The 13,724-nt window shown below is 39.1% G+C and overlaps 1 protein-coding gene across 1 annotated transcript in view; it reads right to left on the reverse strand.

Annotated features, from left to right (window-relative positions):
* The window catches only part of LOC117293314 (coronin-7-like), a 35,058-nt gene that overhangs the window by 13,690 nt on the left and 7,644 nt on the right, over window positions 1–13,724 (reverse strand). The window contains exons 7-14 of the mRNA XM_033775566.1: window positions 13,437–13,519; window positions 12,280–12,392; window positions 10,331–10,476; window positions 8,556–8,651; window positions 6,146–6,307; window positions 4,827–4,940; window positions 2,982–3,197; window positions 741–933 (exon numbers count right to left, since the gene is read on the reverse strand). Of these exons, the coding sequence (XP_033631457.1) occupies window positions 741–933; window positions 2,982–3,197; window positions 4,827–4,940; window positions 6,146–6,307; window positions 8,556–8,651; window positions 10,331–10,476; window positions 12,280–12,392; window positions 13,437–13,519 (1,123 nt within the window). The remainder of the gene's footprint in view (window positions 1–740; window positions 934–2,981; window positions 3,198–4,826; window positions 4,941–6,145; window positions 6,308–8,555; window positions 8,652–10,330; window positions 10,477–12,279; window positions 12,393–13,436; window positions 13,520–13,724) is intronic.

Here is a 13,724-nt window from a genome sequence, read left to right on the forward strand (position 1 = left end):
TTCTTGACTTGATTGACAGCAGATAGCACCACAGCACCTTGTTAACCATTACATGGTGCTAAGGATTAAACAACTTTGTCCCACTTCCTTTGCAGTAAAAATACTTGTATCCTTTGGAAAAAGTTATTTATTATTTATTGCTATGATTATTATAAATTTAAATAAGGAATAAAAGGGTAGCGACGAGTTATTTAACGGCCGTTTAAAACAGGCAGGGTCGTTGCCTGGTGATAAAGGCCGTGTGATAAAGGTCGTTGCCGTGTGATCAAAGGCTCGGGCTTTTATCACACGGCAACGACCCTGCAAGGTTTTAAACGGCCGTTAAAGAACGAGTCACTACTCTTTTATCCCCATTCATAAATGCCTTTGAAACTCTGTAAAACTTATCCGTTTCCGACATGCTTGAGCTCTGTATGTACAACGTCCGTGTGTTGCATTGTTATGACTGAGACGCCCAGTTTCCAGATCTGTTCGTGCATGTTGTAGTCTTGGTGCAAGACATTCTCGTTTTCCTTTCACACACAGCGCGGCCAACTCAGCGACAGCGCCCGCATCGCCCGTAAAAAGAAGTGTCTTGCACCAAGACTAGTGTGTAGTATCTGACGCCATGTACAACCCGTTATAAACAGAGCTCCAGCTGGTCATTATCAATCGTTCAAACACCCCCACATGACGCGCTTTCCATCAATAGGAATAGAGAAACTGTCTGAGGTATTTATGATTTAAAATTTATGACCCACCTCTGAGTGTAAGAGAAGGTTCCGTCATAGCTTCAGTCCAGCCGTCACTTGGTATATCCCATAAGAGTATTCTAGCATTGTCACATGCTACAGCAAGGCGGCAATTGTTAAAAGGATCCCAAGCGAAGTCCATTACACTGGAGCCATTCTGAACGGCCGGTAAATCTCTCTCTAGCTTACCAGATAGATTCAACTACAAGAAAATAAGACACAACTCAGTTATTTTCACACAATGTGATGGGCTTTGTGAAATTGAGTCACAACTCAGTTATTTTCACACAATGTGATGGGCTTTGTGAAATTGAGTCACAACTCAGTTATTTTCACACAATGTGATGGGCTCTGTGAAATTGAGTCACAACTCAGTTATTTTCACACAATGTGATGGGCTCTGTGAAATTGAGTCACAACTCAGTTATTTTCACACAATGTGATGGGCTTTGTGAAATTGAGTCACAACTCAGTTATTTTCACACAATATGTGATGGGCTCTGTGAAAATGAGTCACAACTCAGTTATTTTCACACAATATATGTGGTGGGCTTTGTGAAAATGAGTCACAACTCAGTTATTTTCACACAATATATGTGATGGGCTTTGTGAAAATGAGTCACAACTCAGTTATTTTCACACAATATATGTGATGGGCTCTGTGAAAATAAGTCACAATTTGACATATCTTACACACTTGTGTGATGTTTGGTTCAAAAGTTATGCTCTTTTGAAGAATTGATTGTGTCATAATCTGAAAATAACCCGTACTGGGGAAACAGCCTATTTAATAAAAAACATCAACTATGGGATGACCAAAAAGTACATGTTTTATTCACCTTTATCGCTCAAAAACAAAGTTTTCATTCAAGAAAATGTGAAAGTAAAGACCCTAAAGATGCATTCAACCACATACAAAATTTATTTAAAGGAATTTGTTTGTGTTCACCCTCCCATCACTCAACAGCCATGTACTGGAAAGTGGGTTGTGCGACAAGCAACTCATTTTTGTAGAGCCTACCACACACATATGTAGTTGCAAATGTTACGTGTGTCAATGTTGCTTTATCAGTTCAATTAGAATTATCTTAATTTGTAACTAGCATGTATTAATCAATTGAGTTTGCGGTAACACCATGTGGGTATCTACTTGCTAGGTAGATTTTGTTCTTTTAAGAACTGTCTTTCTATATTCTACTACCGCGGAGTAGGTTTTTGTAATAGACCTTATGCATCGACGTCATCCAGCGGCCATCTTAGTGGGAAAACGGTGACGAAACAATCGAAGCGCACAGATTTGTACGCGCGGCGCACAGGATTGGCCAATGAACAATCTCCTTTTGACCTCTAGGTGAGGGCGCCCTACTGAAATGATGTTATGTGCATAAGGTCTATTAGGGAGACAACTAAGTTCTAGAAAGAACTGTCCTGCTTTTTAACTACTACCTGGGCGGAAGGTAGAAAATAGGCCGGGACTACTAACATATACTTAAAACTCTTTTAGTGGATCGTTATTAACTTATTGCGGAGTGAGTTCTTAATTGGTCTCAACGTTTCAACCAGCTTGCTCTAGTTTGATTAACTACTGCAGAGTTCTTAATTGGTCTCAACGTTTTGACTACATGTGTACATGTAGCTTGCTCTAGTTTGATTAACAAGTTTGATTTGAATAATGTCTGGTACAATGACTCCCTTAGTCACAATGTAATGCTTACATTTGAATTCCTCAGACTATAGAGACAGTTGCTATGCCACATGGTTCGGGGCAAGCTTTTGCATAGCAACCTCCAGGATGAGCAAACCCTGGTACCATTGTGTCATACACATCCAATCAGAATTGTGTATGGGTGTTCACCATCTCTAACGTAACTACCCCAAAGATTGCCCCTAATCAAAGAAACTGTCACGTTAGTCTAAGGAATTAAAATTTAAGTGGTTACTTGTAATCAATTTCAAACTTAGCGCCAAGCTTAGCGCCAAAATCTGCGCTAGAAGACTGAGGTTTGCAGGGCACTGCTATCGCCACACTGAGCTTCCAGCCAGCAAGCTTGTGCTCTGGGAGCCCAAGCAAGGTCAAGCCCAAAGAGGTCGAGGCCACCTGACCTATGTCGATCTGCTGAAAAAGGACACTGGATTTGTGACAGCTGGGGAAGTGTCCACGTGCATGGGGGACAGGAAGACCTGGAGAAACCTCAGCCGTAATATCATTGACCGAGGACACCACTCGAAATAGAAGAATTTCAAACTTACATCTAGAAACGCAATAAGGCCTCCAGCTCCACCAAGCGGAATGGCTCCCCACTTGGAATTCACATGGAAGACATCACATTCTCCAAACACATTACTACTCAGGTTATGTAGGTTAATCATATGGGTACTTCTTGGCATTAAGCAGCTGTTCATGTGACGATACTTAGATGTGGATGGAGCTACAAACGGCTTGACTTTATATTCTTTCATCTTCTCCTAGAAACATATCAAGAAACAAATCAGTTTAATTCATTAATACATGTATGTAAATTGACACTATTGGTAATTACTCAAAATAATTGTTAGCATACAAACTTACTTGGTAACGAGCAATAGAGAGCTTTTGATAGTATAAACATTGTGAGAAACGGCTCCCTCTGAAGTAACGTAATTTTTGAGAAAGAGGTATTTTCTCATTCAAATAATAAAATACTTCAGACCTGAAGCCTTTTTTAGGCATCTGAAAGCACACATATTTGTGCAACAAGGGTGTTTTTTTGTCACTATTCTTTTGCAGCTTCGATGACCAATGGGAGACTTTCTGGGACGATAGAGGGCAGCAGACTTACCGGGTAAATCCATTGTTCTCAGAATTATGCGCATGTTCAGAACTACGTAAACAATGGAAATTTACCCGGTATGTCTGCTGCCGCCTAGCGTTGGAAAGTCTCCTATTGAGTAAAAATGTTTTGTTATGCATTTGTTGAGATACACCAACTGACCAAGTGAGAATATTGGTCTTTGACAATTACCGAAGGTGTCCGGTGCCTTTAAACATCTATGTCTCAAAAAATTAATACATGGGACATAACAATTCTGAAATGTGTCAGTATTAAAGGCAGTGGACACTATTGGTAATTACTCAAAATAATTATCATCATAAAACCTTACTTGATTACGAGTAATGGGGAGAGGTTGATAGTATAAAACATTGTGAGAAACGGTTCCCTCTGAAGTGACATAGTTTTCGAGAAAGAAGTAGTTTTTCACGAATTTGATTTCGAGACCTCAAGTTTAGAATTTGAGGTCTCGAAATCAAGCATCAGAAAGCACACAACTTTGTGACACCAGGTTTTTTTCTTTTATTATTATTTCGCAAAGACGACGACCGATTGAGCTCAAATTTTCACAGGTTTGTTATTTTATGCATATGTTGAGATACACCAACTGTGAAGACTAGTCTTTGACAATTACCAATAGTGTCCACTGTCTTTAAAATAATTCAAATGCATTCATAATTAAGGTGTACTCTTCATGATGTGTCTTATAAAAAGGAGAAAGTTGACTGAGAGAATTTATGATTTAGAAGTTGCTTAGCAGCTAAAATGTAAAGCAAGCTTCAGATTTTTTGACGAAATGTTCAAACCTTCATCCGATTTAAAATGTATTTACCAACATAACAAAGACAGTCGTGGCACTATACAAAATCGGCTGGGACTACTACTTTAGCTTGTAGGAGCGTTATTAACTGCACTACCGCGGAGTCAGTTCTTAACTAACTTGCTCTAGTCATCGCCAGGAGACTAAAGAGATAAGGAAGAAGTTAAATCTCCTGAACAGTCCGATTAATCTTACTCTGCGGTAGTAGAATATATGGTAGAATATAGCAAGACAGTTCTCCAAAGAACAAACCAAATATATATTGTTGTTATAACTAGAGGGACTCAACTTGCTTCTAACCCCATTCATGTATTTCCACTTCACTGCTTTTGTCTCACTTAGTTACCTGTTCATGTTTGTTGTGTTGTCATTTAGCCTTCGGGAAAGACTCTGCTAGGGTCGAAACGTCAGGCCATTAACTATTTTTTGCTTTTGTTGTTATAACTATTAAGATTTAACACTTACATCAGACTTAGCATTACCAGACTCCATTTTTGTTGATTTGGGGGTTTCAAGTGAAGATGTTTTCAGCTTGTTGGCTGCCTCAATCACATCATCGGACTTTTGGGGTGAGGAAGGCTATATCAAGAAATACAAACAGAAAATGCAAACCGAAACCCAATTAATAATTGTGTCACTTACATTGTTATAATATTGTATAAATTTTAGTTTTGTGTTAGCATGGTATACTCAGTACTTTTCTAGAGTCCTGTGAAAAAAAACCCAATAATACTAATTATACTCTTTATCCCCGATGAACATTTCACATCTCTTAAATCATTTCAGCACCCGCTGTGCTGCCTCTGGTTACCGGGCGGTCTCTGTGGTCTTGTTGGTAAGACACTGCTCTAGAATTGCAAAGGTCGTGGGTTCGAATCCCACCCAAGTAATATGCCTGTGAAAGTACAGACTATACACATCAGTGTAGGGTAAAGTCAATATTAATGTAATATTCTTTATTCCCCTGCAAATTTAAAGACACTGGACACTTTTGGTAATTTTCAAAGACCCGTCTTCTCACTTGGTGTATCTCAACATATGCACAAAATAATAAACCTGTGAAAATTTGAACTCAATTTGTTGTCGAAGTTGCAAGAGAACAATGGACGAAAAACACCCTTGTAGCACAAAGTTGTGTGCTTTCAGATGCTTGATTTAGAGACCTCAGCTGAGGTCTTGAAATCAATTCGAATATTTTAGTGAGAAATTAGTCCTTGTCAAAAACTAAGTTACTTCAGAGGAAGCCGTTTCTCACAATGTTTTATCCTATCAAACTCTCCATTGCTAACAATTATTTTGAGTAATTACCAATTGTGTCCAGTGCCTTTAACATCTTCATGCACTAATAAGAGTAACTGTAAACATAAATATGAATAGTAGACTTGCGGGTACAACCATGAGTAAAATCTCTTTTGAAGGAGTGGTGGCTCCGAAAAGAGCCGGTTTGGTCTCGACGTTTCAAACAGTAAACTCTGCTCGTCTACACTTATATATGGTGCGTTCGATAAGCTTCCCTGGGTCATCCCCGCAGTGCTCACTCGGGGAGCCCCTGACAAGAGCTATTAGAACGATCACACTTGCCCTCTCGTGGTGACGTCATGCACCTCGAGTCACCCCCAAGTGACCTGTTACACAAGCAGGGCACTTGGGGCTGACCCAGTTGAGCCCCTGGAATGATGTCAAAGCTATTCGAACATTCCGAGGGCAGACCGGGGTCGACCCAGGGAAGCTAGACGAACGCACCCATAGTAAACGAAGTGAAAAAATAAATAAAAAGATCTTACTTTTTCAGATAGTGGTTTGTTTTTCTCAGTAGAAGCTACCAATGGTTCCTTGGAAGACACATCTCTTGTCTTGTCCCCTGAAGAGGAAACAGACACTGAAGAAGGACTGGGTTTCTTTGGGATCACTTTCCTCTTAGCAGGATCTAAACTAATCCTCAGTACCTGTATAAAAAAATATAAAAAAAGTAGAGGCAGAATCTTAAGTACCGTATTGTCTGAAGCTTTGGATAATAATAATAATAATAATAATAATAATAATAATAATAATAATAATAATAATAATAGAAATTGTGGCTCATATGCCCGTCACTCAGTGACGCTCCTGACGCTGTAACAAACAGTATTTTCTGCAAGATGTGGGACTACGTTTGAATTATGAGACCTAATTCTGATAGCACCACGTAATGCTTTACAAGGTGCCGATCGGAACAGGATGGTGTGATTAAATAGCGAGAAACTATAAATAAGGGCATAAAAGGGTAGCGAAGAGTTCTTTAATGGCCGTTTAAAACCGGCCATGCGATAAAGGCCAGAGCCTTTGGCTAGGGCCTTTATCGCATGGCCACAACCCTGCAAGGTTTTAAACGGCCGTTTAAGAATGAGTCACTACTCTTTTATTCCTATTCATAAATTCCTTTTTGGTTAAAAGGCGTATTAAAGTATGAAACTCTGTAAAACTTATCCACTTTCCTTCGGCTAGGGCCTTTATCGCATGGCCACAACCCTGCAAGGTTTTAAACGGCCGTTTAAGAATGAGTCACTACTCTTTTATTCCTATTAATAAATGCCTTTTTGGTTAAAAGGCGTATTAAAGTATGAAACTCTGTAAAACTTATCCACTTTCCTTCGGCTAGGGCCTTTATCGCATGGCCACAACCCTGCAAGGTTTTAAACGGCCGTTTAAGAATGAGTCACTACTCTTTTATTCCTATTAATGAATGCCTTTTTGGTTAAAAGGCGTATTAAAGTATGAAACTCTGTATAACTTATCCACTTTCAGACGTCCTTCAGCTCTGTACGTGTGTTGCATTTTTATGACTGAGACAGTTTTCGGATATGCATTCGTGCGTATAGTAGTATGCATCTAAACATATCCGAAAACAACCGGTTATAAACAGCTAAAGCTGGTCATTATCAACCGTTTTAAACACGCGACACGCTTTCCACCAATAGGAATAGCGAAACTGTCTGGGGTATTTATGAATACTTTTTAAATAGTAAACTTGCGGGTACAACAATGTGTAAATCTCTTTTGAAGGAGTGTTGGCTCTGAAAAGAACCAATGTGGTCTTAACAATTGTTCTTTTCAGAATTTGTTTTGAAAGTGGAGCACTTTGAATAACTACGTATTTCATACAAAGAAGCAACCATGGCTGTTAAATTACTGGTGCTGGCAGCAGTGATCATTGTCCATTGAAGCTGGGACGTTCTAACTCCTTCTGTGGCCCTTTCTCTATGCTATGCCCAACTCTGTTAAGGAGAATGGACGAGAAAGTGTAGATTCGTGAATAGAATGTACGAGCTGAAGGAGAGTACATTGTAATCACGAATCTACACTTTAGAGTCTATTCTCTGACTTAAAGCTATTGGACCCTTTCGGTAAACAGTATTGTCCAAGGCCCACACTTCGTGTATCACAACTTCTATATCAAATAACAAACCTGTGAAAATTTAGGCTCAATCGGTCATCGGAGTCTGGAGAAAATAACGGGAAAACCCACCCGTGTATCCGCGCGTTTCGCCGTGTCATGACATGTGTTTAAAATAAATCCGAAATTCTCGCTAACGAGAATTGATATTGTTTTACTGTTTTCTCAAAAAGTAAAGCATTTCGTGGAATAATATTTCAAGGGAAGTCTTTCACCACTACCTTCTGTAAACCCTGTAAGTTATTTGTAAATCTGTGAACTTTTTGTTTTTTTTCTGTACCGAAAGGGTCCAATGGCTTTAAACTATTTCCTTTGGTTACGTAACAGTTTCAATGAATTGGATATCTCAAAAGGTAACATGACTATAGCTAGTCTGTCTTATTTGTATACGTTGTCAATCAACGGTTGGTCACATTTTATAATTATTTTACAAAACATTTAGGCATACTTTAGTGCTTGCAACATTCTTGAGTACAACGTCAGTTTGCTCAGCTAACAATAAATTGTGTTACTTAAGTAATTTTTTCTAAACTTGAAAATATTTGTGTAAATTGAAAGAAAACAAATTTATCTATGTTTTGTAGCACTTCATGCTATCTTTCAGTTTGGAAAGACAGTAATTTTCAAGTTGAACTATTTACTAAAGCTTGTAATGAATCTACACTCAACTGTAGATTATTTTACGAAATCTACAGCTGTAGATTCGTAAAAATAATCAACACTTTCAACAATAGAGTGACGTCCCAGAAATAGTTGACTACCTGTTCATTACCGCCTTGCAACCACTCCTCAGCGGACAATGCAGCTTCTCCTCCAGCAGTATCTGGAAATAACTCTCCATAGAAGTCTCGATGAGACTAGAAAAACACAAAGTCAAGTCAATTCAAGTCAATAGTATACAAATCTATAGTAATCAGGGCCCAATTTCATAGAGCTGCTAAGCACAATAATTTACTTAGCATGAAATTTCTTCCTTGATAAAAACAGGATTACCAACCAAATTTCCATGTGATTTTCAGGATGAGCAAACAACAGCTGAATACTAGTAAAAAGCAGTATGCAACACATGGAAATTTGGTTGGTAATCCTGTTTTTATCAAGGAAGAAATTTCATGCTAAGCAGATTGTTGTGCTTAGCAGCTCTATGAAATTTGGCACAGGGCCCAATTTCATAGAGCTTCTAAAGCACTATTAGTAGCTAAGCACATCAAAATTATGCTTACTACATGTAGGATATGGTTACCAGCCAACTACCATGTCGCATGTATAATTTGTGAATGGTATCCTGCTTTTTTCTGCTTAGAGTAGTCGACTAATTTTAAGCAATATATTCTGCTTAAAGACACTGGACACCTTTGGTAATTGTCAAAGACCAGTCTTCTCACTTGGTGTAACTCAACATATGCATAAAAATAACAAACCTGTGAAAATTTGAACTCAATTGGTCGTTGAAGTTGCGAGAGAATAATGGTTTAGATGACTTTTTTCTAAAACGCACATGCTTCCACTGTGCTCCTAAACTTTGGAATGCTTTACCTAATAACATCAGGTGCTGTAGTTCTCTTCCATTGTTTAAAAACTTGCTTAAAACTCATTTATTTAAATCCTCTTACACTTAGCTCGTTACATGTCTTGACAGTAGATTATTCATTGTATAATTTTGTATTATGTTCTACATTTCTTTTTTGTTGTATGTATTGTTTTTTTGTTCTGCGCCTCGGAATAGGGTCTTGTACACTAGATATAGATGGCGCATTATAAATGCATTATTATTATTATTATTATTATTATTATTATAAATGTAGATGTACATGTACATGTACATGTATAGCACTCTATAATCATTGACCCCCATTATTGATAATAAACGATGGAAAATTTCACATGTGTACACTATGCGCAGAACTCTATAATGAGCTAGTCACACTGCAGCGATAACGAAAACGATAACGATCACATCGCAAAGAGAACGTATTCTAATGGTTAAATTGCTCCGAGCAGAATACGCTTATTCATCCAATCGAGGGTGTGCATTGTTAATGTGCTCGTTATTGTTTTTCGATATCGCTGCAATGTGACTGGCCCTTAAAGGCAGTGGACACTATTGGTAATTGTCAAGACTAGCCTTCACAGTTGGTGTATCTCAACATATGCATAAAATAACAAACCTGTGAAAATTTGAGCTCAATCGGTCATTGAAGTTGCGAGATAATGTTGAAGGAAAGATAACCCTTGTCACACGATGTTGTGTGCGTTTAGATGGTTGATTTCGAGACCTCAAGTTCTAAATCCGAGGTCTCGAAATCAAATTCGTGGAAAATTACTTCTTTTTCGAAAACTACGTCACCTCAGAGGGAGCTGTTTCTGACAATGTTTTATACCATCAACCTCTCACCATTACTTGTAATCAAGAAAGGTTTTATGATGACAATTATTTGAGTAATTACCAAAAGTGTCCTTTAATTAAGCCTTGCACGAGTGCACATTTCATCAAAGATGGCAATCGATTAACAATCCATCAATTGTTTATTCTTACCTTTCTAGGCACTTCATAGGATATTGGAATCACAGCGTTCATAGTGAGTTGAAGTAGTCGATTAACCTCACATGACATCACATCAACAGCTCGTTTAGGAATCATGGCAATTCCCTTCACCTGTTCGGGAACTTGTTGGGCAATTCCTGTGAACAAAAATCAAAGTATTTGTTAACTCATATAAAACACATGGGAAACTGACTGGGTAAATTAGACTTTGAGGTTGAACAAAGAAAACTTTACTAGAGTGGGACTCGAACCAACGACCTCCGGGAACGTGCCGGCTCTCTACCAACTGAGCTATCTAGCCCTATGTTGGCGGTGTCCCTCTCATGTAAATATCTTTGTTCGGGGGTGCCAGTCAGAAGCCATACAACCGTTAACTGCCGTGTAGCCAGGGATCACACCCAAATTACGATACAACCTGGGAAGCGGCAGCCAGGGGATCACCTTAAGGGGATGCAACTTTTTGTTTCATATATCAATATAAACCACAAGGGAAACTGACTGGGTAAATTAGATTAAAAGAAAATTAAAGAAAACTTTACTAGAGTGGGACTCGAACCAATGACCTCCGGAAACGTGGCGGCGCTCTACCAACTGAGCTATCTAGCCCTATATTGGCGGTGTCCCTATTTTGTCAATATCTTTGTTCGGGGGTGCCAGTCAGAAGCCACACAACCGTTAACTGCCGTGTAGCCAGGGATCACACCCAAATTACGATACAACCTGGGAAGCGGCAGCCAGGGGATCACCTTAAGGGGATGCAACTTTTTGTTTCATATATCAATATAAACCACAAGGGAAACTGACTGGGTAAATAACATTTTGGGGTTGAACAAAGAAAACTTTACTAGAGTGGGACTCGAACCAACGACCCCTGGAAACGTGCCGGCGCTCTACCAACTGAGCTATCTAGCCCTATGTTGGCGGTGTCCCTATTTTGTCAATATCTTTGTTCGGGGTGTGCCAGTCAGAAGCCATACAACCGTTAACTGCCGTGTAGCCAGGGATCACACCCAAATTACAATACAACCTGGGAAGTGGCATCCAGGGGATCACCTTAAGGGGCTGCAACTCCTAGCATGTCACTAGTTGCTTCATGTAATGTGTTACATTCAGACAGAATGACAGACAAAAATGGTATCTTAAACAATTGAAAAGTCATTGCAGGTGACTATCTGACTATCTGACTACTATCTGACTATCTCATACATTTTCAATGTGCATTAATTTTGTTAATTTTACACCATTGTGATTAACAGTGCAGGGCCCAACTTCATGGCTCTGCTTACCGTAAGCACAGAATCGGCGCTTACGGAAGCAGGGAATTCTGTGCTTACGGCAAGCGTGTTTCATGGGTTAGCGGCGAATTTTGGCTTGTGAGCGTGCGTGCGTACTCCGCGTTACCAGGCATTCTACGCTTACAAGGCTAGCGCAGAAATTCGGCGCTAGCATGTCAAGCGGGGAATCGTGATCGTAAGCGCAGAATTCGGCGGTAAGCAGAGCCATGAAATTGGGCCCAGATGTTTACATGATTTGAGGCATTGCATGGTGAAGTATCAATTTATATTTGGTTTGCGGTATCACCATGTATACATGTATGTCTTCTTGCCAGGTAGAGTTTGTTATTAAGAGAAGTGTCTTTCTATATTCTACTACCACGGAGTAGAATTATCAGATTGTTCGGGAGACTTCTCAGTTCTGAAAAGAACTGTCCTGCTTTTTAACTACTACATTGTACCTGGGCAGAAGGTATAGAAAATTGGCCGGGACTACTAATTTAGCTTATAGGATCGTTATTAACTGTGCACTACCGCGTAGTGAGCTTTTAAATTGGTCTCAACGTTTCGACTAGCTTGGTCTAGTCATTGTCAGGTGCAGGTGTCAGTTTATGACCAGTGGTATCTCTAAAAAGGAGCATTGCCGAGATAAATAAATGGGCTTGCCTTGTGTTATAAACGGCGTCTTTTCCTGGATCTCACAAAACCATATCCTTGTGTCTCCTATCCCAGCCAGGAATAACATCTTGGTATCAGCATCATACAGTGGTAGCATTATGCTATAATTAAATCATTAGAAAACAGAATTAGCTTTTGAAAACAACTTACCAACCAAAAGGACCTATGGTATATATTTCTCTTTAGACGACAAGGGTCGAAATGTCAGGCAGTTTACTATTTCTTACAATTAAATCTGTAAGGCACTGGACACTATTGGTAATACACGTACTAAAAATAATTGTTAGCATAAAAAATTACTTGGTAACGAGCAATGGAGAGCTGTTTGTAGTATAAAACATTGTGAGAAACAGCTCCCTCTGAAGTAACGCTCCCACTGAAGTAACATAGTTTTTGAGCAAGAAATAATTTCTCACTTTTTAAAGACTTTGGGCCGGAGGCCTTTTATTATGCATCTGAAAGCACACAAATTTGTGCAACAAGGGTGTTTTTTCTTTCATTATTCTCTTGCAACTTCGATGACCAACCAAGTCCCAATTTCCACAGACGTGTTCTTGTATGCATATGTTTGGATACACCAAGTGAGAACACTGTTCTTTGACAATGACCAAAGTTGTCCAGTGCCTTTAAAGACACTGGGCACTATTGGTAATTGTCAACGACTAGTCTTCACAGTTGGTGTATCTCAACATATGCATCAAATAACAAAGCTGTACAAATTTGAGCTCAATCGGTCGTCGAAGTTGCGAGTTATTAATGAAAGAAAGAAAAACACCCTTGTCGCACCGTGGTCACATTGTGTGCTTTCAGATGCTTGATTTTGAGACCTCAAATTCTAAATCTGAGGCCTCAAAATCAAATTCGTGGAAAATTACCTCTTTCTCCCAAACTATGGCACTTCAAAGGGAGCCGTTTCTCACAATGTTTTATACCACCAACCTCTCCCCATTACGCATTACCAAGTAAGGTTTTATGATAATAATTATTTTGAGTAATTACCAATAGTGTCCACTGCCTTTAAATCTTACCAGTACATTTTATTCTACAATAAACTGAATTATGAGCTCCATTTGGTCTCAACGACATTTCATAATGTGACAGTATTATGTGTATGAAGCATGACTCAATGAAATTGAATATATTACCCAGTTGATCTATCGAAGTCTTGGGAAGCAACTGGTTTGACAAACTTGCGTTGATCCCAAATACACACTTCTCGGTCTCTTAACTGCAGGGAAACAAAATAACAAGGGTTAACCGGTACATGTTTTATATAAAGGGAATAAAAGAGTAGTGACTCGTTCTTAAACGTCCGTTTAAAACCGGCAGGGTCACGACCCTGCAAGGTTTTAAACGGCCGTTTAAGAACAAGTCGCTACTCTTTTGTTCCCATTCATAAATGCCCGTATGTTAACAAGCAAAATAATTTTACA

Source organism: Asterias rubens, chromosome 8, assembly GCF_902459465.1.
Source record: "Asterias rubens chromosome 8, eAstRub1.3, whole genome shotgun sequence".
NCBI classification, from domain to species: Eukaryota; Metazoa; Echinodermata; class Asteroidea; order Forcipulatida; family Asteriidae; genus Asterias; species Asterias rubens.